This window comes from Mastigoproctus giganteus, chromosome 3, assembly GCF_048544385.1.
Source record: "Mastigoproctus giganteus isolate SK-2022 chromosome 3, ASM4854438v1, whole genome shotgun sequence".
NCBI lineage: Eukaryota > Metazoa > Arthropoda > Arachnida > Uropygi > Thelyphonidae > Mastigoproctus > Mastigoproctus giganteus.
Window position 1 is genome coordinate 19,270,401 of NC_143577.1, and position 22,006 is coordinate 19,292,406.

The window sequence follows — 22,006 nt, forward strand, 5'->3', positions numbered from 1 at the left end:
ACAGCTTTCGTGGATTAATTGGTGGGGGAAGGGAAACAACAACAATAGTTCTTATATGGCAATGATGGCAAACCAGTGGAATGCATGCTACAAGGGGCATAGGCATAGAAATGTAGTAGCACATGGTAACCCAAACAATTCATATTATATAAAAATAGTTTTTTTTAAATATATTTTTTATTTGAAGGCAAATTTGTTTCAATTTGCTTCTAGAAGTCAAATTTTCACTGCATAATTCTGTGCATCAAGTTCTCTTTAGAAATTTTCAAGTACCGTTACCATTTTATAATATCAATAAAATTAGTATAATCTCTAAATGTGGGTGTCAGGGAACAATTTTTAACACTAGTATTATAAGCTAACTGTGTTATATCTGAAAGTGAAATTTACCCATTTTTTTCTGAAGCATGTGTTTTTAGTAAGCAAATTTCATTTTCGAATTTTTTTTTAGTTTTACTATTTTTCCACTAGTGAACAAAATGGGTTAAATGTTTTAAATGGAAAATATAACATTACTATTTTGAACACAAAATGACTCCCTTTCCATTCTCCATTTGATGCTACAAAGTAACAAGGCTTAATTTAAAAAGTGTATCAATATTCAACACTGCAATTCTTTACAGAAAGAATTGTTATAAACTTCATTCAACAAACAAATTTCATGGCATAAACATGTGTATATGTGGGTTAACAATAAGCAGAGCTGAACAGTAGTGCCCTCTGAAATCTTTCTAAACTCAGGAATACAGAGTGTGTAAAATTTAATCAACAATCTTAATGTAGAGTTTTAACATCTGAAGTAGGAAGTACACTTTCCCATCTCATGACAAGCAGAAGAGAGAGAGAGATGGGGGGCATTCCCCCCCTCTCTCTTTCTTTAGGAAACGAAAATGATTAATACAAAACAAGTTTTTAAAATATGAAGAGGTAAAGAAAATTTAGACTACAGTCTAACAACAGAAGTTGGAGCAAATTAATTTAATGTATAAAGGAACAGTTTTTAATGAAGATGAAAGATCAGATATGGAAATAAAAAAAAAACAGAATAAGTAAAGCAGGTAATATACGAAGTCAGTTAAACTCATATAGAACAAAAGAAAAATCTGCCCGGAGCAACTATTAATGATGTCACCAACAGACTGTCAGATTTTAAGGGGGGGAGGGTAAAGAGAATATTATTATTCATGTGGGGACTAATGACATTAAGCATACACAATTTGACGATTTGTTAGACAAATATAGGACCATGCTAAAACACGAGAGGTATTAGAACCTACAGTACTTAGTACCGTGCTTGGGTCGGAGGTTGAGAAGACGAAAGAAGATATTTGTTGACATTGGACTTGAACTTCTGTAGATTGTAATTTTCAGGAAATACGTATGAAGGAAGGTTGTTCCAGAAAATGGCAGTTGAATGAATAAATGAGGAAGATGAAAAGTTGGTTCTGTGGGTTTGAAGTTGGACAGTAAATGGATGTTGGTGGCACGTGTTTGGACTGTTTTGAAAGAGAGAGTGGGAATTATAGAAGCCAATTCAGAAGAACAGTGCCCATGGAAGTATCTGTAGAAGAGGCATGCACCAGAAACAGTACGTCTATGAGAAAGCGAGTGGAGAGACTCTGTTAGAGATGAATCATTAATTAACCTAACTGTCCTCTTCTGAATGGAATCAAGAAGCCTGAGAGAGGTTTTGGGGGCACCACCCCAGATATGGGAACAATATTCCATGGCAGAGCGGATTTGTGATTTATACAGAGTGAGCAGCTGTTTGGAAGAAAAGTAACGCCGAGAGCAAAAGAGAAAACCAAGTTTTTTAGATGAGATGCAGAGGAAGCAATATTTGTAATGTGTTTGTGCCAAGAGAGATTAGAAGTCAGGGTAATCCCCAAAAGAGAGATATCATTTTGCCTAGAAATCGGAGTGTCACTAAAGATAAGCATAGGAGCAGAAGAATCCTTTTTGCGAGATATAAGACAAGACTGAGTTTTAGAAGGGTTGAAATCAACTAAGTTGTCTTTGACCCACTGGAGAATTACCTGAAGATCATCATTTAAGGGATTGGTAGCAGATTTTCGAGAAGTTGAAGCTGATTGAGCAGGACAAGGTTTCTCAAAATGGAAAGTGGAATGCAATGTGTTATCATCGGCAAAACTATGGATAGGATTTCCAGTCAATGGAAGTAGGTCATTAATATACAAGAGGAAAAGAGTGGGGGAAAGAACTGAACCTTGGGGGACACCGGCATTAGTGGAGAAGTTAGAAGACAGAAAGCCATCTACCATCACCCTCAGTGAGCGATCAGAGAGAAAACTGGATAACCAAATACTAAAAACAGTTGGCAAACCATAAGATGGAAGCTTGATTAGAAGACCTTTATGCCAAACACAATCAAAGATGAGATGTCAAGAACAACTACTTGTGTTTCACCGAACCTTTCCATGGAATTAGTCCATAAATGGGTAACATAAGCCAGAATATCACCAGTGGATCGACACTGACAGAATCCATACTGGCGATCGTTGATCAGATGGAAGGTTTCTAGGTAGTTTAAGAGTTGGCGGTTAATTGATTTCTCCATTACTTTAGAAAGAGTAGAAGTAATTGCAATGGGACGATAATTGGATGGGAGGGATTTGTCACCCTTTTTAGGAACTGGTTGGATATGAGCAAATTTCCAAGCAGAAGGAAAAACATCTTTGGAATAAGAATGTGTCTGCAATTCTGCCTTGGCACGATAGATAATAGGGCTTACAGGAAACCTGGTGCCAACCAGAGATAGGGGATGATGAATTTCAGTAGAGTATGTATAATGTCCTTAGGAAGGATAGGGAAGATAGAAGGGGGTGGTGGGATCATGCTTATCAAAAGCAGCCTGAGCACAACAAAAGCTTTCCTGGATTCAGATATTTCGCATGCTAGTATAGAATCTGTATGGTGTGAGATAGTTGTAAGCAAAGGTATAATGAGAGTGGGAGTAATCTACGGGCCAGGTGATTGCGAAGATTATGATGAGAGCCTCTATATGCAATGGAATGGAATGCAAAGGAAAAACACTTTTGGAATAAGAATGTGTCTGCAATTCTGCCTTGGCACGATAGATAATAGGGCTTACAGGAAACCTGGTGCCAACCGGAGATAGGGGATGATGAATTTCAGTACAGTATGTATAATGTCCTTAGGAAGACTAGGGAAGATAGAAGGGGGTGGTGGGATCATGCTTATCAAAAGCAGCCTGAGCACAACAAAAGCTTTCCTGGATTCAGATGTTTCGCATGCTAGTATAGAATCTGTATGGTGTGAGATAGTTGTAAGCAAAGGTATAATGAGAGTGGGAGTAATCTACGGGCCAGGTGATTGCAAAGATTATGATGAGAGCCTCTATATGCAATGGAATGAGCAAATAAGTGTGAATGTCTTATTATGGGCAATTTCAATTTGCCTCTAATTGATTGGAGCAAATGGGAGGGAAACTCCACATGGGGGACAAATTTTTTAAATCAACTAGATTGCTATTTGTTTCAACATGTCAAGGTAAGTACAAGGAAATGTCAAGGGAAAACAATACTCTAGACCTCATCATCACTCATGAACCAGATGACATAATAGGGCTGACAGTACAGGAACCAGTAGCAGGAAGTGATCACTGAGTTCTATGGTGGACGATGAAGAGAGGTAGCAGTAGTTAAAAGCAAAGGAATGGGTTATAATTTCAGGAAAGGAAATTACAATGCCTTCAGGAGCTACATGGCTTCTATCAACTCGGTAGATACTGCACAGAGAGTGAATACAATTGAATTATGGTATATTTTAAAACATTAATCAGAGAAGCCTTGAATGCACATATACCATTAAAAAATATATTCCACGAGGAAGATTCCTAAGTTGGATGACTGAGGAAGTTGACAGATTACTTGAGCAGAAAAAGACTGCATGGAAAAGTTAGAGCAATAAAAACTACTAAAGCCTAAAACAGCTACAAATTGATCTGTAATAGTGCCACAGAAAAGGTCAGGCTGGCAAAGGCAGATTAAGAGAAATCGCTGGAGAGTGGGGATAAGGAATTCTTCCCATATATAAATGCAAAGAAGAGAAGGACAAACCAAATCGGACCTTTATGTAGTGGGCATGGGATAGTATTAGATACCCCAGAACTCAACAGTTACTTTGCATCAACATTTACAGAAGAAAAACCCTTTGTGTCAATGAGAAATTATGGGAGTGAAGTTAAAAAAAAAAATGCAACTAATGATGTTGAAATTTCACATTTATTTAATGAAAAAACTTTCAAGCCTACTGGCCAGTAAGGCTCCTGGGATTGATGGCATATACCCTATAATCTTAAGGGAGTTGGCAAGTGAGTGCATTGAACCATTGAGAATAATTATGAGAGCATCACTGGAATGGGAGTAATTCCGTTGGATTGGAAAGGTGCCAGTGTATAAGGGCAGTTCTAAGAGTGAAGTGGGAAATTACTGGCCGGTTAGTCTAACTTCAGTATTAAGGAAAATCATGGAAACAATGATCAAGGGTGGAATTCGGGATCATTTAGATAGAAACAGAATTCTGAAGGATACTCAGCATGGTTTTATAAAGGGAAAATCATGTTTAACTAATCTGATTAGCTATTTAGACAGGGTCACTCAAGAGCTGGACTTTGGGAATAATTTCGACATTGTTTATTTGGATTTCAGCAAAGCATTTGACTCAGTACCACATGAGCGGTTATATTATAAGCTGGAACAGGTTGGAATCAGAGGGAAATCCTTAGATGGATAGCTGGATGATTTCAGAGCAGGAGGCAGACTGTTGTGATAAATGGTTATTCCTCAGATTGGGTTGATGTAAGGAGTGGGGTTACCCAAGGATCAGTAATGGGACCACTGTTTTTGATTTTCATAAATGACACTGATGAAGGGATAGATGAAGTAATGTCTAAATTTGCAGATGATGTAAAGATTTCTAGAGTAGTTAATGATCATTAAATTTGGCTGGTGCAGCATAAGCCATAGGCTTCCTTGCACTATGTGGCCATTGCTAATACTAACTGTTTATAATAGTTTTTAAACTATGAAGATGAGATCTGGGTAAGAAGAAAAGGAACTGATCTGAAATTAGTTTTCAGAAATGAGTTTTATGAGAAATAAAAACAACTAACAGATGTGGCAGTGGCAAGATCACATTACAAATAAGGAAATAAGAAAAAACCTTGGTGATGGGGGACTAACCAGAGTTAAGTGAAGCAAAAGTGATGGAATGGTGAAGTGAAGTAGAAAGGATGGAAGAAAGAAAACTGGAAAACCATATTTGAAGTAAAAAATGCATGATTAAAGGCAGACTGATGGTGTTCAGCAAACATCAGAAATGTGCTTACTCTAGCTGGGACTAAAAATCTAATATGAAGTAAGTTAGAAAGAAAAAAAATAGCAAATGGAAGACTGATTTGGTTAAAATAGTGATCTTTACATACAACAGTTTAAAACCAACCAATCTGGATAATAAAATATACATAAAAGAAAACTTGTGTTCACTTCAATTTTTAGACACATTCCAGATGTGTAAAACACCTACAGTATTAGCTTTAGCACAGCTATCCTTCACATGTAATGACCACCCCAATGACTGGATTTTCATGAAAGTTTATATCTGGTTCTTTGTGGCATGTTTTGTCAAGCCATTCCAAATTTCATTAAAAGCAGTCAAGTAGAAACCTCTCTTTCCCCAAACACACAGTTATTATATACTGTAATTAGTTCTAGAAAAAGTTCTAGAAATCCTGTTTGATACAATACACTGATTGTAAGAATTAATGGACTGCATGGCAAATGCATAGAAAAAAAAAAAAAAAAACTTGTGGTTAAAGCACTGAGTAGCTAAAGAGGCTGCTTTCTGAGCTGTGATATCACCTGTAAACTTGAATTTACAAATGCTAAAAGCTCTGGTAAAGGTATTGTAACACACTTATGAATAAGAAATGAGTTTATTGCAGTGGAAACGTAATTAATAGCAATCTTTATGGTATGGATAAAATCCATGAAGAAAAACTTGTTCAAAGTCTTGATTAAAGGAAGTACTGAATTTAAGATAAAAACAAACACATCTCAAATGTAGCATAATGCATAACAGAACATTCACAGTTTGTTTTGAAGCAAATGATGAAAAATAATGATCAGTGAGATTATCACTCAGCTACCCAGTCATAATCAAAAAATGCTAAACTTGCTACCTGCTTATTAACCACTTGCCTGAACATGCATGGGCAGACAAACAGGCTGAAAATTGACCTGCCTGTATCTGGTAAGCACACTGCATGTTTATAAGTTTCAGTTTTGGGCCTGGATGCAAATAAACAACTACATTACTATTATTTGATTTGCCTGTAAAATTTTTCTTTTCTATAATCATAATTTGATTAGCTTTGGGTACTGTTCACTAGATGTCTCCATTTTCATCATTTCAATGATAAAAATATGTTTTACTTTCTTTCACAAATGCATAGGAGTAGGTTCCTTTGACTGGTGTTGGTATGTTTGGTTTTGTCACGACAATTTTACAATTAGCATAGTTTTAGAACAAATAAAACTTATCTCCTGACCACTAAGTTAACGCATGAAGATGAAAATTATATGAAAGAAATGAAAAGAACTAAAATTTCGAATAACTAAAACTCTGGGTCCCCTGGCTGCAATAAATTGTTTTTTGAAAATTTTATCGTTATAAAATCTTTCTTTGATATACATTATTCAGTCAAAACATTATGGCTGCCTACCTAATAGTAAGTATGTTCACTATAAGGCTTCTGAATATTATAGGAAGTATGTTGTTGCATGAATTGCAACTTGTATATCTGTAATAGTCCATGGTGGAGAATCTAAATGCTGAATCCATCGATTCACTTAATCCCAGGGATAGGATTCACATCCAGAAAATTCACTGGCAAAAGTAATACCTGGAAGTCACTTTTGTGTTCAGTGGTGAACCATTCTCCAACAATATCAGCAATGTGGCAGGGCACACTATCCTGCTGGAGCCCACCTCTGCCATTTTTTTTTTTTTTTTTTTTTAATGAAAACCCCAAACACGAGAGGTATTAGAACCTATAGTACTTAGTACAGTGCTTGGGTTGGAGGTTGAGAAGACGAAAGATGATATTTGTTGACATTAGACTTGAACTTCTGTAGACTGCAATTTTCAGGAAATATGTACGAAGGAAGATTGTTCCAGAAAATGGCAGTTGAAAGAATAAACAAGGAAGATGAAAAGTTGGTTCTCTGAGTTTGAAGTTGGACAGTAAATGGATGTTGGCTGGTAATGGCAAGTGTTCGGACTGTTTTGAAAGAGGGAGCGGGAATTATAGAAGCCAATTCAGAAGAACAGTGCCCATGGAAGTATCTGTGGAAAAGGCATGCAGCAGAAACAGTACATCTATGAGACAGCGAGTGGAGACTCTGTTAAAGAGAAGTCATTAATTAACCTAATGGCCCTCTTCTGAATGAAATCTAGAAGCCTGAGAGAGTTTTGGGAGCACTGTCCCAGATGTGGGAATAATATTCCATGGTAGGGCATATTTGCGATTTGTAAAGAGTGAACAGCTCTTTCGAGGAAAAGTAATGCTCAGAGCAAAAGAGAAAACCAAGTTTTTTAGATGCAGAGGAAGCAATATTTGTAATGTGCCTGTACCAAGAGAGATGAGGTCAGGTTAATCCCCAAAAGAGATATATCATCTTGCCTAGAAATCAGTGTGTCACCAAAGATAAGCATAGGAGCAAAACAATCCTTTTTTGTGAGATATAAGACAAGACTGAGTTTTAGAAGGATTGAAATCAACTAAGTTGTCTTTGTCCCAACTGGAGATCAGCATTTAAGGAATTGATAGTGGATATTCGAGAAGTTGAAGCTGATTGAGCAGGGCAAGGTTTCTCAAAATGGAAAGTGGAATGCAGTGTGCTATCATCGGCAAAACTATGGATGGCATTTCCAGTCAATGGAAAAAAAAGTTATTAATATACAAGCGGAAAAGAGTAGGGGAAAAAAATTGAACCTTGGGGTACACCAGCATTAGTGGAGAAGTTAGAAGACAGAGAGCCATCTACCATCACCCTCAGTGAGCGATCAGAGAAAAAACTGGATAACCAATTACAAAAAACAGTTGGCAAACCATAAGATGGAAGCTTGTTTAGAAGACCTTTATGCCAAACACAATCGAAAGCCTTTGAGATGTCAAGAGCAACTACTTGTGTTTCACCGAACTTTTCCATTGAATTTGTACATAAAAGAGTAACATAAGCCAGTGGATTGACACTGATGGAATCCATACTGGCAATAATTGATCAGACGGAAGGTTTCTAGGTAGTTTAAGTTAAAAGGTAAAGGTAAATCAAGTTAAAATTGATTTCTCCATTATTTTAAAAAGAGTAAAAGTAATTGCAATGGGACGATAATTGGATGGGAGGGATTTGTCACCCTTTTTAGGAACTGGCTGGATATGAGCAAATTTCCAAGCAGAAGGAAAAACACCTTTGGAATAAGAAAGTGAAAAAAGGTGGCAAAGAATAGGAGTAAGTTCAGGAGCACAGGTTTTGAGAACAAGTGGAGAAATACCATCAGAACCTTGAGCTTTCTTAGCAATAAGATTCGTCAAAATCCTTCTGACATCCTTTTGATGGAGCACCACATGAGGCATTGAATGGAGCATGTTGGGAATGGTGGCAGGTGTTTTTACCAAGATCATTAATACATGAGTTGGAAGAAAAATGGGATTCTAGCAGGTCAGCTTTACTCTTGGCTGGAGTGACAACAGAACCATCTGGTTTTGACAGAGGTGGGAGCAGAGATGGAGAAAACATGCGGCTAATAGCTTTGGCAAGAGACCAGAATGCTCGATTACTTAGGGCAGCAAGTTTTCTACTCTTAGCTAGTTCAAAATCTAGTTTGGACCGATTAATAACTGCTTTACAATTGTTGTGAGCTTTGGTGTAAGCAGAAAATGAAACTGAAGAATTGGAAACAAGCCAATTACAATATGCAACGTTCGTCTCTTGAACGGCCTAGGCATATTTATTGGAAACCCAAGGTTTAGATAAAGGACGAGATTTTAGAGTAGAGTGTGGAATAAAGGATTCCATTGCTACAAGAATAATTTCACTGATATGATCTGAGCAAACGTTGACATCAGAAGTTTTGAAACAGTAATCCAACCAAGGAAAAGAATCTCTGAAAAGTCAAGTCATCCTATTTTTCATTCTTATAATGCCAAACAATACAGGGTTGGGAATAGCCAAGAGATAAAGGCTCCATTGGAGAAGAGACAACACCAAGTTTTGATCTGAGGTGACTAAAGGACCACTCACTTCAACCGTGTATTTAGAAGGGTTGTTTGTGAGAAAAAGATCAACCGGTTGGCTGTATGGTTGGGACTGTCCCGTATTCTTGTAGGTAAATGATCAATCTGTGCAAGGGCATTAGTAATTGCAAAAGCCTCAGCATCTCGACCAGCTGGGTCGGTGTGACTAGAAAACGGAAGCCAGCTGGAGTTATGAACATTAAAATCACCAAGGAAATTTATCTCACTGTTAGGAAAGTTGGACTGGAGAAAGTCAAGTTGGAAAGAGAGGAAGTCAAAGAGCTCCAAGTGATTACTGGAGTTGGGAGAACGGTAGAGACAACAGATGAATTTGATATAATGAGGTAGAGAGAGGTTTCAAGCCAGAGAGATCAAAAAGAGGAGATTCCAAATTGACAAGTCTATGACAGGGAATATTGGAACAGACATATGCACAAGTACCACCTTTGGGGCGAAAGGAATCATACAGCGAATAATTTGGGCAACTGAGATGAGTAGTAGTTGAATCAACTGATAACTGAGATTCTGTCATAAAAAGTAAACAGGGTTTGCCAGACCGCAAGTGGAAATGGAAATGGTTGATATCAGAATTGAGACCACATATATTTGTTAAATGAACTAGGAAGTGTTTGGGAGGTTTAGACATTTTTGCAGATAAGCTTACTCTATTAGTTTGACAATTCCTGGTATATTCAATAGTAAGAAAAAGTGGGGAGGGACATGCTGTATGAAGTAATGAAATTTTTGGATATGGCGTACACAAGGTAAGAATATACCCAGATCCTTGACATAATGTGGCCTCGACAATGCCCCCACATACACACAAACTCACTCCAGTCACTATCTGGCAGAGTAGAGGTAGCAAGATTCGGAAGCCTCCTAAAGAGTTACCAATAGGTTTGGTCCAATGTACTAACTAGCGGCTGGCCCTGCGAACACCGTTTTAGAGCTGTACCCTCGAAATGTAAGGAAGATTGGACCTCGCCATGATGTTCATCATAACCTCAAAAGTCATCAGTCATACTGCATGATGGAATAGATGGGGAAGGGTTGACTATGGTGACCATCTTCCCAGATCCTGACCGGATCTGAGAAGATGGTGGAAAATGTGGCTCATTGGAAAAAGAAACTTTTTTTTCAGTCAGAAATGGTCCAGTGATGCCATTCAGAGGCAAACTTGAGGTATTTTTGGTGATGAGTGGCCGTAAGCATAGGTACCTTCATGCATTTACTCTTGTGGTCCATATAGAGGGAAGTTCATTGAAGTGCAGCCTTAGAAACGCTGCTGGCCATCCTCTGGTTAAAGACCATGGTCAGCTGTTCCATTGTTCGTCTATCAGCTCCCCCAAAGTTAGGATAGCCTACATTCACCATGATCAACAATTAGGCAGTGTGCCCACAGTTGACCCAGCAACTGCTACTCTGTCCACTCTTGGAACACACTACAGCACTCTGCAATCTGCCCACAAAATTCGCAGTTTCTGTAATACTGCTAATCATGCAGTCCACCCATCAGATCTAGTCCCATACTTATGTCGATCAATCAAGTACTTTGTATGAAACAAAGTTATCACCTGTGACATGTGCCACCAGGTGGAGAGAAATGGCTGATTGCTAAAACTTGGGGTTGGCCATAATGTTTTGATCTAATGAAAATTTTTACAAAAATTATGCATGATAAAAGACGGATTTAAGTACTGGAGGTTTCACCCATCGTACATTTTAGTAAGGTATTCTGAAAGTTGGTGCTGAGAAACACTGTAGTCAGGCACAGAGAGGAGAAGAGCATGTTTATAACAGTAAAATAATTGCTGGATATTCCACTGAACATGCAAATGCAATGTATGATGAACGAAAAAGGCTGAACTTTACGACTATCATAAGGTCATTTACTGCTGCAATTGGCAGCAGTATGGTAATTGGGAAGTTTACCTCTAAAATTTGTGTGTATCGGAAAAGAGTTATAAATACAGTAAACTTTCAGAATAACGGCACCTTCAGGGATAGAAGATGCCGTTATTTCAATTTTTCTATCTTGAAAGTTTTATTTTTAATATGCAGAAAAATAAGAAATAGAGAGATTAAGAATGCAATTTTATTAACTGCACACATAAAACACGCAAACATGTTGACAATCCAATGTTATATTCTGCCATTAATACACTCCCCTACTTACATCTGTTATATTATTGTATCAAGTCTGCCACTAAACTTTAATGTTATCCTTTTCTTCTCTGTATGAGATTTATTAACTTTAGGAGCCATAGCAAGCAGGTTTTTAATTTAAATTAAATGTAAAACAGCAGTATAATCCCTGATATCAGTACAGAATTCACTTCTAAAGTGGCAAACTTAGCACTGCAAGACATCTGCACTGTATGTAAACATCCGATCTCAATGTGCCATTATTTCGACAGTCTACTATAAATTTCATATACACTGTATAAGTAATTGTATTTTAGATTTTTTCCCCCTAACTCAATGACTAAAGGAATATAGAGGGTGATTCACTACCAGTGCGACAAACTTGCAGGAGGTGTAGGGGGCACAAAGACGAATCGGAATCGCATAGCATTGCAGGGTGCAAAATGCCTTTGTCATGCGGTAGAGAACGTTGAACGGGAGGTCGCGTGAACAGCAATCCCGCTGGAAGTCAGCATTTGCGAACCGTTTCTTTTGAAGAAACCAAGTAGCAAAAGTCCTCCGGAGTGGATAATCTGTAAGCTCCAATGATTGGATGCGTTGCAGATGGTATGAACTCATTTGGTTTATTGACAGTATCCTCCATACAATGGATTGGGAAATACCCAATCGTTGGCCTATTGCTCGAGTACTCATACTCAGATTGCCTTCTGCAAGACGTAGGACATTCTCCTCATTGTCTGGCGTCCTCGTCATTCGCTCTCGATTCATGGTACCTCTCGTGAAACAACCAGTCTCACATAACCTTCTGTGCACACGTGCGAAAATCGTATGATGAGGAGCACGCCTGTGCGGGAAACGTTCCTGGTACAAACGCAGAGTGGCGCGCCCGTTACAGTCCGCAGCTCCACACGTGAGGTACATGTCAGCCAGTTCAACATTTGAATACTCGTCCATCCTACTACCTCAGGAACCGGTTCGCAAATGCTTACTTCCAGCGGGATCGCTGTTCACGCGACCTCCCGTTCAACGTCCTCTACCGCATGACGAATGCATTTCGGACCCTGCAATGCTATGTGATTCCGATTCGTCTTTGTGCCCCCTACACCTCCTGCAAGTTTGTCGCACTGGTAGTGAATCACCCTGTATAATAAGAAAACATGTTTTTGAATAACTAAATTATTCCATATTTTTGTACCTTGTGTTTTTTTTTACTTTCTTTGATAAATCAAATCTTAATAATCAACCTGAGACTGGTTTATTGGCTGAAAACCATTATATTTCAAAATCCAGCGTCTGCAAAGTTCCCTGTTTTTCCACTTACTGTATTTTACTTAATGTAAAATTTTTAAGTTTTACTATCGATATTATTTGAAATTACCTTGCATATGAAGATGAGGCTGATTTAACAATGTCATCATTATTCCACTTATCATTTGATGTAGAGTGTCATCTTGCCGAGCACCTGGTACTGTAGTTTGCTGAGAGATATTCTGCTAGAAAGGAGAATACAAATTAACATGTTATACTGCAAAATTACTAATATTTTATTATTACTGGAACATAATATTATGGTTTACTTAGAGACATTCAGAAAACAGCTTTATTTTATCCAAAATACCAAATACCAGCTATTAGTACAGGCAGTTCCCACTTTACAAGTCTCCCCCCCTCCCCCAAGTATCAACAAAATTGAAAATATGAAGATTAATTGAAAAAAATGAATGTCAAACATTCATAAATCCCACTTTTCAAACCACACGTAGCTATAGAATATAGTGCACCCCGCTTTACGATATTAATCCATTCCAGAGAGACCATCGTATCGTGAAAATATCGTAATGAGAACCCAACAACACATTGTTCTTTAGTTATTCGTTCCAAGACCTTGGAAGTTGAAATTTTTAACTAACTGTATAACTAAGCTATTTATCTCTCTAAAAGGTCATTTTATAATGTATACTGTATTAATTACCAATTCAAATCACCACACTACACTTTCATCATTATCATATGTTCTGTTATAAGAACCAATTTTGAAAGGCTTTGTGATATTTTTCTAAAGCTCATTTCTGAAAGTCACGACCATAAAACAAAAATAATTTGCACATTTATGAAACTACTGATAGCTGGAATTGTGTGGGTTTTTGCGTTATTAGGGTGAAGTGTGTTTCCCTTTCACTGCAATCTTCAATCGTACAAAAAACAAATAAATTTTCAACATCTTCTCTTCATTCTTTTTTTTTAAGCTTCATAAACTTGTTATTTCTTGCAAATTGTGTTAGTTGCAATCTCACTTGCGTGTATCTTATTAATTAGTTGCAATTTGTGCGTGCTGTTAAAAAATGCTTATGCATGCTATTGTGAAATTTCTAAAAAAAAGAGAAGATTATCTTGGAAACAAATGCCTCTTGAAGCATTTCTGAAGATCACACCTTGTGCAACAAACTAACGATCAACAAGTTAAGTCATAAATAATTTCTTTAAATTATAATTTACTTGATTTTACAGGCTGTTTTCATTTCTTTGGTAAATCAATCATTGTTTAAACAAACTAATTAGCTCAACTAATTTCATTGTTGAGAACGTAACCCTTGTTTTTAACATTATGCCTATGGGAATAAATTCCCACTTTACGAGCATGCTAGGAACGAATTAACAAAGTCGGGAACTGCCTGCACTCCAAAATTGCTGGCACAATTTAAAATGTGCTAGCAATTTGGCTAACACATTTTAAATCACCAACAAAACATAAAATGAAAAATAGAGGAAATATTATTGCTTATTATAAAGAGAAACAAAAAACTAATTCAAACCAAGCAGCTTTAAATTATTGACAATCCATCTTAACTTTCATGGAAGTTAAGTCCAGTATATATCACAAAAATAGTAAATATTCAATCAAGTAAGACAAAAACTGTTACAAAAGGTACAAAAATAAATTTAAAAATGCTTATATTAAAAAAGTTGACAACTTAATTTTAAAAATATCTGGAGATAAGCAACACTATAAGCAGAAAGAAAATGGAATTTTTGAGCCAAAACAGTTAAAAATGAAAAGGAAAAAAAAAAAAAAAAAAACAGGAATTATTTTAATGACAAAATACACATTAAAATACAGCCACCGGACTGATTACTAGTATAGAATGCTTTCAAACATTCACCCACTAGGATTTTCTGTTGGATTATCTGCTAAACATCAACTGATTATGGTTACTTCAAGAAAAATACTGATAGACTTTAAGAGCACATCTTCAGAAATGTTAAGACAAAATTTTGCTTATAACAATGCACTACTGTTTAGACTCGGCTTTAAGTCTTTCAAGGCTTTCCTAGAAAGAGATCGGAGGTCATGATGGGGTTTTTTTTTTTTTTTTTTTTTTTTTGTTTTTTTTTAACCTGTTTAAATATTCTCTAATGCATCACACTGTTTTGAAAAATTATTAAAATGCCAAGAATGACTGATTCTGCACTTCAATTATCTGACCAAGAATCATTGCATATCATTTCTTTCTTTCTTCTTTCATAAATATCTGGTAGATTCTCACACTGAAACTAACAGAAATGGTGCTGCAAAACATCTATTGCTTCATCTATTTCTTCACCTTTAATGACAAAAAGGATTACTGAAAACTTGTCCAAAATATTTAAAATTTGAAAATGATGCATTCCAATTATGAAATTTGCACTACCTTGGAATTTATAAGAATATTTTTCAATGGAAGCTTGTGCACCATGTAATCACATGCAGCAATAAAGTACTTCATCACTGAAGAAACAATTGAACTTCCTCCTCTTGTTTCAGATTGTCTGTGACCTTGGCAGTATAAATTCCTATGACTAAGCAAGAATCATCCTTCCAGTTTAGTCTGTGCTAAACAACTTCCAAAATGGAACTGAGATTTTAAAACTGTTTATAAAAAAATTTTCACATAACATTCTTCAACATATTCAGAAGTAATGACCTTTGACTTTTAGATCATAAACTGATCTAAAAGAAGTTTTGGATATGTGCCAGCAGAACCCACCAGTGAGTGCTTGTTGTACTCTTTAGTTTGGCAACTGAAAAATGCTCACGTGGCTTTTCTCACTACTTCTAACATCTTCTTTAGCCCTGTCAAAGGTTGTCACTGTTCTATCAGTCTAGTTGCACATTTAACTAAAGGCAACCAATGTGAATACACACACATGCTTCAATATCTTTTTTTTTTTTTTAAATGGCATGCATCAGTTCAAATTATTTAAATCTATATTTCCTTTTAACACTGCTTTCTAAATAGTAATAAATATCCTCCAAATATTCATCCACTTTCATAGGAATGCAAGTAGCTACTTTTTTGACACAAATTAATAAGATGACGAAGACAGCCTATTACCACCAAGTGCTCAATCTCCTCTTTTAATATCCTTGCTACTCCAATTTTTAGGCCTACCATAAGAGGCACATAATCAACACTAAGTTCCAAATAGTATTTTGAAAGAATCCCATGCGCTTTCTGGTTGCATAGAAGATGCCAGACGCATCTGTAGGGCCATCTTCCAATTATGGCACCAAGAGCCTTTAAATTTGATGATTTATCATGAAAGGTCACCAAAATGGAATATAGCTTGGAATCACTTTGATTACTGCCATCTATAGTAATCGAAAAATGGTCCATTTTTCAGAGATTTCACTACTGTCTCTTTTCCCTATCTTTTGTTCTTCTATAACCACATTTTGTTGCTATTCCACTATTGGGAAACATTTTCTAAACAATGCACATGTTCTGTGTCAAAAGATGCAAATAAACATTCAGCACCATATAGCATTATTATCACTCACAAAATGCTACTTCTATTTTTGCATTTCTTTCTCTGCACTGAATACTGTCCTTATGTGTATTTCTTTGCATAAGGCTGATTAAATTTCATTTCCTGCCACTTGAAACTGAAAAATCACCTCTATGAACAATACACAAAGCAAATTGTGTTATCTTTTTCAGATTTTACAATATTATACTAAAATACATCTTACTAAAAATGTCAAAGAATACAATAAAACCATTAATTAGTTTTGCACCATAAGTACAATGAAATAATCAAACATAATGCTAAAACAATGCTATGATACTACATTTCTATTTTGCAGTGGCAACTAGCATACTTGATTAATGACCAATCTGTTAATGAAAATAAATATAGCATTAAATTAAAAATTAAAAAAAATAACAGAATATACCATTAAATCTAATGCAGATTTTGTGTGATATATCAGGAGTCTGAAATCTGATTGGACCTTAATAGCCATTATGAAGGGTCCAATCAAATTCATTCTTTTCCTCTTTGTATTTGCATACATGAAAAAATTTCTTGTCCCCATTCTTGCTATCTTAGCCAGTGATTTCTCCAAAACAGCTTTCACCAGCCTAAACTTTTCTGTGGCACAATTATAGATCTACTTTTAGCTGTAATAGTCTTCATACTTTTCACTGCTCTGTAACTTTCCCGTGCCATCTTTTTCCACTCTAATAAACTGGCTAGCTCATTATTCATCCATCTCAGCATCTCCTTCATGCCACACTTCCTTAATAGTATATTATGCACTTATGGCTTCTGTATCATTACAATTTTAGTACAGTCAGTCCTCGTATAACACGTGTTTACACTACACGAATTCAATCATACAGGATTTATAAACAGGGGAACGATATCTTATATAACACAAACCGAATCTGCTTATGTACGATTCGCCTTTGTGTTTACAAGAAATGGCAGTCGAACGCGGAATCACCTCAACTGAACGCAACACGATAGGAATGAAGAGAAGATTCTGAAAATGTATTTGTTTTTTTCCTTTTTTTATATCCATGAAGGGGAAACACAATTCACCATATTAACGTAAAAACCAACACAATTCCAGCTATCAGTATAATCGCAAATGCAATTAGATCGAGTTTACTACCAGTTTATAACAGATTCCACTAGCAGAAACGCAACTGGAAATTGTTTTTATTGTTTTATGGTAGTAACCCCCAGAAATGTGCTTTAGTAAAACTTGAGGTGTTAGTGTATCTCTGCCTTTTCAGTGTTGTTTATTCAGTTGCTACATGCGTGCAGCTTTGTTTATGTGTATCAAGTGTGCCTCCTCGTTTTGTAATTGTGCTTTATTCCCTAAAAATGAGTAAAATACTTAAAAAGGTGTGAAAAGGAAGCGTCCTGGTGCAGACACTGCAGATTCAGAGAGAAAAAGAAAAGCAATATCGATAAACAGAGGTGGACTGGGTCAAAAATTCTTACCCGGGAAAATTTGTAGTGGCCTCATACTATGGTTTATGGCCAAAATCACACCAGCCTCCGGCCCACCGGGGTTTCCCCGGTAAGGATTATGGCCAGTCCGCCTCTGTCGATAGAGAAAAAATATGAAATTGTGAAACGCTTTGAGCAAAATGAAAGACCATGTGATATTGCACGTGCTACATACCTAAATGAGGCAACGCCGAGAATTACAAAGAATGCAGAGAAAATAAAAACAACTTTCATAGCAGGAACAACTCAAAGTGTAATTAAAATTCATTAGATTAAGACACAAAGAAGAGATGGAATGGCTGTTGGATGGATTAAGACACAAATGAAGAGATGGAAAATCTGGTTCGATAGAAAATCAAACAAAAAATGAGTTTGCTTACAATAGAAGCAAAAGCATTAGCAATATTTTATTAGGTAATACGTATTTTATTACGACCATTACCTAATAAAATACGTAAGTATTTTATTACTATTATTTATTGTGTTTGGTAATGTTTTGGTTACAAATGTGTGTTCAATCTTGGGTGGTCGGCACCTAACCCTATATTTCCCATTGGGCCTGTTGTTTATATTGCACGAGGGTTTCTAGGAACACAACTATCGTGCTATACGAGGACTGACTGTATATGTACTGCTGAAGTAAGTACTGACTTGTGCAACTACTGTTTTAAAGATATTCCATAATTTTAAATGTCCTTCTTGTACTTTACCCCAGTTGATAGAGGTTGCATAGCACATTAGCTATCACAGTCTCCTTTTTTAAATTAAAACTCAATCTTCTGCCTTTAGCAATGGAAAGTTCTAGAGAAAAATTTTCTTGCCCCTGGTACTTTCGCTTAATATGTTTTAAGTAACAATCATGTAGTTGATTTAAAAATTGTTACACATGGTGAGTAGTTCCCCCTCCCACTCCAATCAATTAGAAACAAATTGAAATTGCTCATAATAAGACATTTGCACTTGCCCACTTATTCCTTTACATATAAAGGCTCTCATCATGCAGAAGATTTTGATTCCAAGAATTCAAATTCACTCATTTTATTAAACCACTGCTGACATTACCGCAGATGGAAGTATTTACTATATTATACTTGTATAGTTTACTACCCTAATGTAAAAGAACTGTAAATCGCTTTTTGGAAATCGTTCGGTCACAACTTAAGTTATTTAATTCTGGTATTTATTTTGAAATGAACACCAAGATTAAATTCCCACTCATTTGAAACACTGCTACCCTCTCAGCACATCTTGCCAACATAAGCTATAATAGCAACAAACAAGAACTTATGTGATGCGTGCATGCAAGCATTACTTTAACCCATATCATCAGATAAGCATGTGCTTATATTTTTCCCTGTCCCCACCCCCAGTTGGCAGTTTCCCTGAACCCTTAAGATATCCTCAATGACAATGGCAAAGATCTTTACACCATATTTGTTCGAATGTATTCCACCTCTAGAAAATAGATTCTTCTGCATACAAGTATGGACCACACTGATAAAAATCTTATATCTTACTAAAACATAAAAATTTTACAATATATTACCAAAAACATCAAAGAAATACAACAAAACTGTTAATTAGCTTTGCACCATATAACAATTAAATAATTACAGATAACAATGCTATGATTGCAAATCTCTATTTTGCAGTAGCAACTAGCAGATCTTGATTAATGATCAATTTGTTAATGAAAATAAATATAGCATTAAATTGAAAATTAAATAGAATATACCCATAATGCAAGGATGCAGAAGTACTAGCAAGTCCACCCCAAGTCTCAAGTTAATCCGCAAGGATTTCAACATATAGTTCCTCCTATTGCAGCATTTTTTCATGGACTTATATTTATTTAAAAAATTGTCTTTTTTTGTACACAATATCATTGGTTGCCACAGGAATAAAATGCTCTCTTTATCCTCCTTAAAAGCCAATAATCTGTGTGTTACATCATAAGTTTATTGCTCCCAGTAACCACATCCTGGTTGTAGATAATTTATCCTTATAACAAAAAATGTTATCTGACAGTGTAATCTCCCAACAAAACTAAATCCTCTTGATGCAGTATACACCTTAATATATACTTCCTTCCTTAACAAGTCCCCACTTTTGTCTCTAAAGTATCTACCCATTTCTCCAGTGCCTGCAGTTTATCTAGTAATATACCAAGATGTAATTTAAGGTTGTACACTCCTTACATCAGGTATAAAAGAAACAATAAAGGATCAGTGGAGCTAAAAAAAAGCATTATACCTACCCGTGTACCAGCAGTTCTAGTTCTTCTCAATCTTCTCCTTGTATTGGGATCTACACTCCAACGAGAGTTACATTGCAGGCAAGGATCGAAACAATGCAAGTTTCCAACACTTGGTAATGTTAATGGTACAGGGCCAAAATTACGTAATGGAATAGGCCCTCCACCTGAATGAGGTGGTATTGAAAAACCAGAGAGTGGCGTACTAGTATCTTGCTGTGACTCAGCCTGAGATTCAGTACCTGACTGTGACTGACTATTACTGGTGCTTGCTGAAAAAATGCACAACAGTTAAGTTAGTACTAATTTAAATTTCTCATTGCATATGAAAAGAGCATGTTTACACAAATAACTAAATTAAAAACAACAAAATCCATCGACAGTTATTTACATTAAAGGTATGGTATACCAATTTAAAACACAGTGAATTTACACTGCATATATGTTATCAATGTTCATAGCTGCCAACTTCTGACTTTTGAGAAAAAGCAGGAAGAAAACAGGTTTTTTTGTCAAAAACAGGAGCTTGTATTGGGAAAAGCAAGAGGTTCATTAAAGAGCATACTGCACTGCAAATTAAATTTCACTGGCACCATGCACATTTTATATTAAAATATGGCCACAAGAATGTTTGCCAGTACAGTATGCTTTCAAACATTTGCTTACCCAGGATTTTGCTGTCTGTAGATTTGTTTGGATTGTCTATTGGACATCAACTAATTATGATTTCTTTAAGAGAAATAGTATTATAGATAGTGTCTTCTTCTGAAATATTTTGTTTATAATGATGGTACTGCTGTTTAAACTATCAGGAGCATTTCTAAAGCTTCATCAGAATGAGAAGATTGAGTGTAAATGACACACGAGAAGTGTTCCGAGAGGTAACTGAAGAGACCACTAAGCATTCATATAAACAGAAAGGGATTGCTCAAAGTATAAAATGGATTACATAAAGAACTGATGTCCTTAGTGGCAAAGAATAATTCAGGGGAGGATTGTATATTGTTGGGAGATTAGGTTCCTACGGTAAGTACAGACTATTCTAATCAAGATACTTGGGAGGGGGGGGGGGTAATTAAGGCACATTATGCCCTCTATGGCTAAAAGCATAAAGAAAATTAGAAAAGAATGATTTCCATATGTTAACACTAGAAGGAAAAGGATGAATCCCATAAAAACACTGGATGTGAAAGGTTAACTACTGATGATCCTACACAGATTGCTAATAAACTGAATTAATATTCAGAGTATACATTCATATACATTCATAAAGGGACTTAGAGAGAAACAGGTATTCTGTCTGTTATCAGACACTCAGTATAAAACACTGATGGATCCAATATCTATTACAGAAGACTTAGAAGTCTGGTTGGCCTGCCTCCCTAAAATCCATTCATGCACACCTTCTCGATGGTAAGCCCTGTTACGTCACTTAGGTGGCAACGAACGAGTAGATTGGTTCTCTTCAAGACACCTGGTCAGTGTGAAGAGGAAAAGACCAAATCCTCCAGCACACGACAGCACGACGAAACAAATGGCCCTCAGTCCCCAGCGGCTTTCACTCCCCCCTCTTACAGCAGCGAGAGGATCAGAGTGGAAGCAGAGGGTGCTAAGAATCTCTGGGTACGACCAGGATACCATGCACGGAAACTAAACTTAGACAGTTACAAAGTAAGATCGCTCATCAGTGAAGACAGGATATTAGAGCTAGAAAAGGAATTAGAAAATGTGAATTGGAATATCATTGGTTTGACTGAAACAAGAAGAAGAAATGAATCACCTTTTATCACGTTTATCAAGTGAAAATCTGCTGTACACCAATGGAAACAGTGAAAGAAGCAAAGGTGGAGTTGGCCTTCTGATCCATAAAGACATAAAAAACATTTTGGAATTCAAAAGTGCATCACCAAGGGTGTCAAGACTAATACTCAGGATTTCTAAGAGGTACAAGCTAAAGGTTATGATGATTTATGCACCAACATTGA

At 36.3% G+C, this 22,006-nt stretch overlaps 1 protein-coding gene across 4 annotated transcripts in view; it reads right to left on the bottom strand.

The window, feature by feature from the left end:
- Positions 1-22,006, bottom strand: part of LOC150087771 (large proline-rich protein BAG6) — a 321,988-nt gene that overhangs the window by 76,845 nt on the left and 223,137 nt on the right. For 3 of the 4 annotated variants that reach the window (XM_090369196.1, XM_090369194.1, XM_090369193.1), the window contains 2 exons: positions 20,025-20,293; positions 12,864-12,978 (listed from right to left, as the gene is read on the bottom strand). In XM_090369196.1, the coding sequence (XP_090225322.1) occupies positions 12,864-12,978; positions 20,025-20,293 (384 nt within the window). The remainder of the gene's footprint in view (positions 1-12,863; positions 12,979-20,024; positions 20,294-22,006) is intronic. The other variant, XM_090369195.1, reaches the window with a different exon arrangement.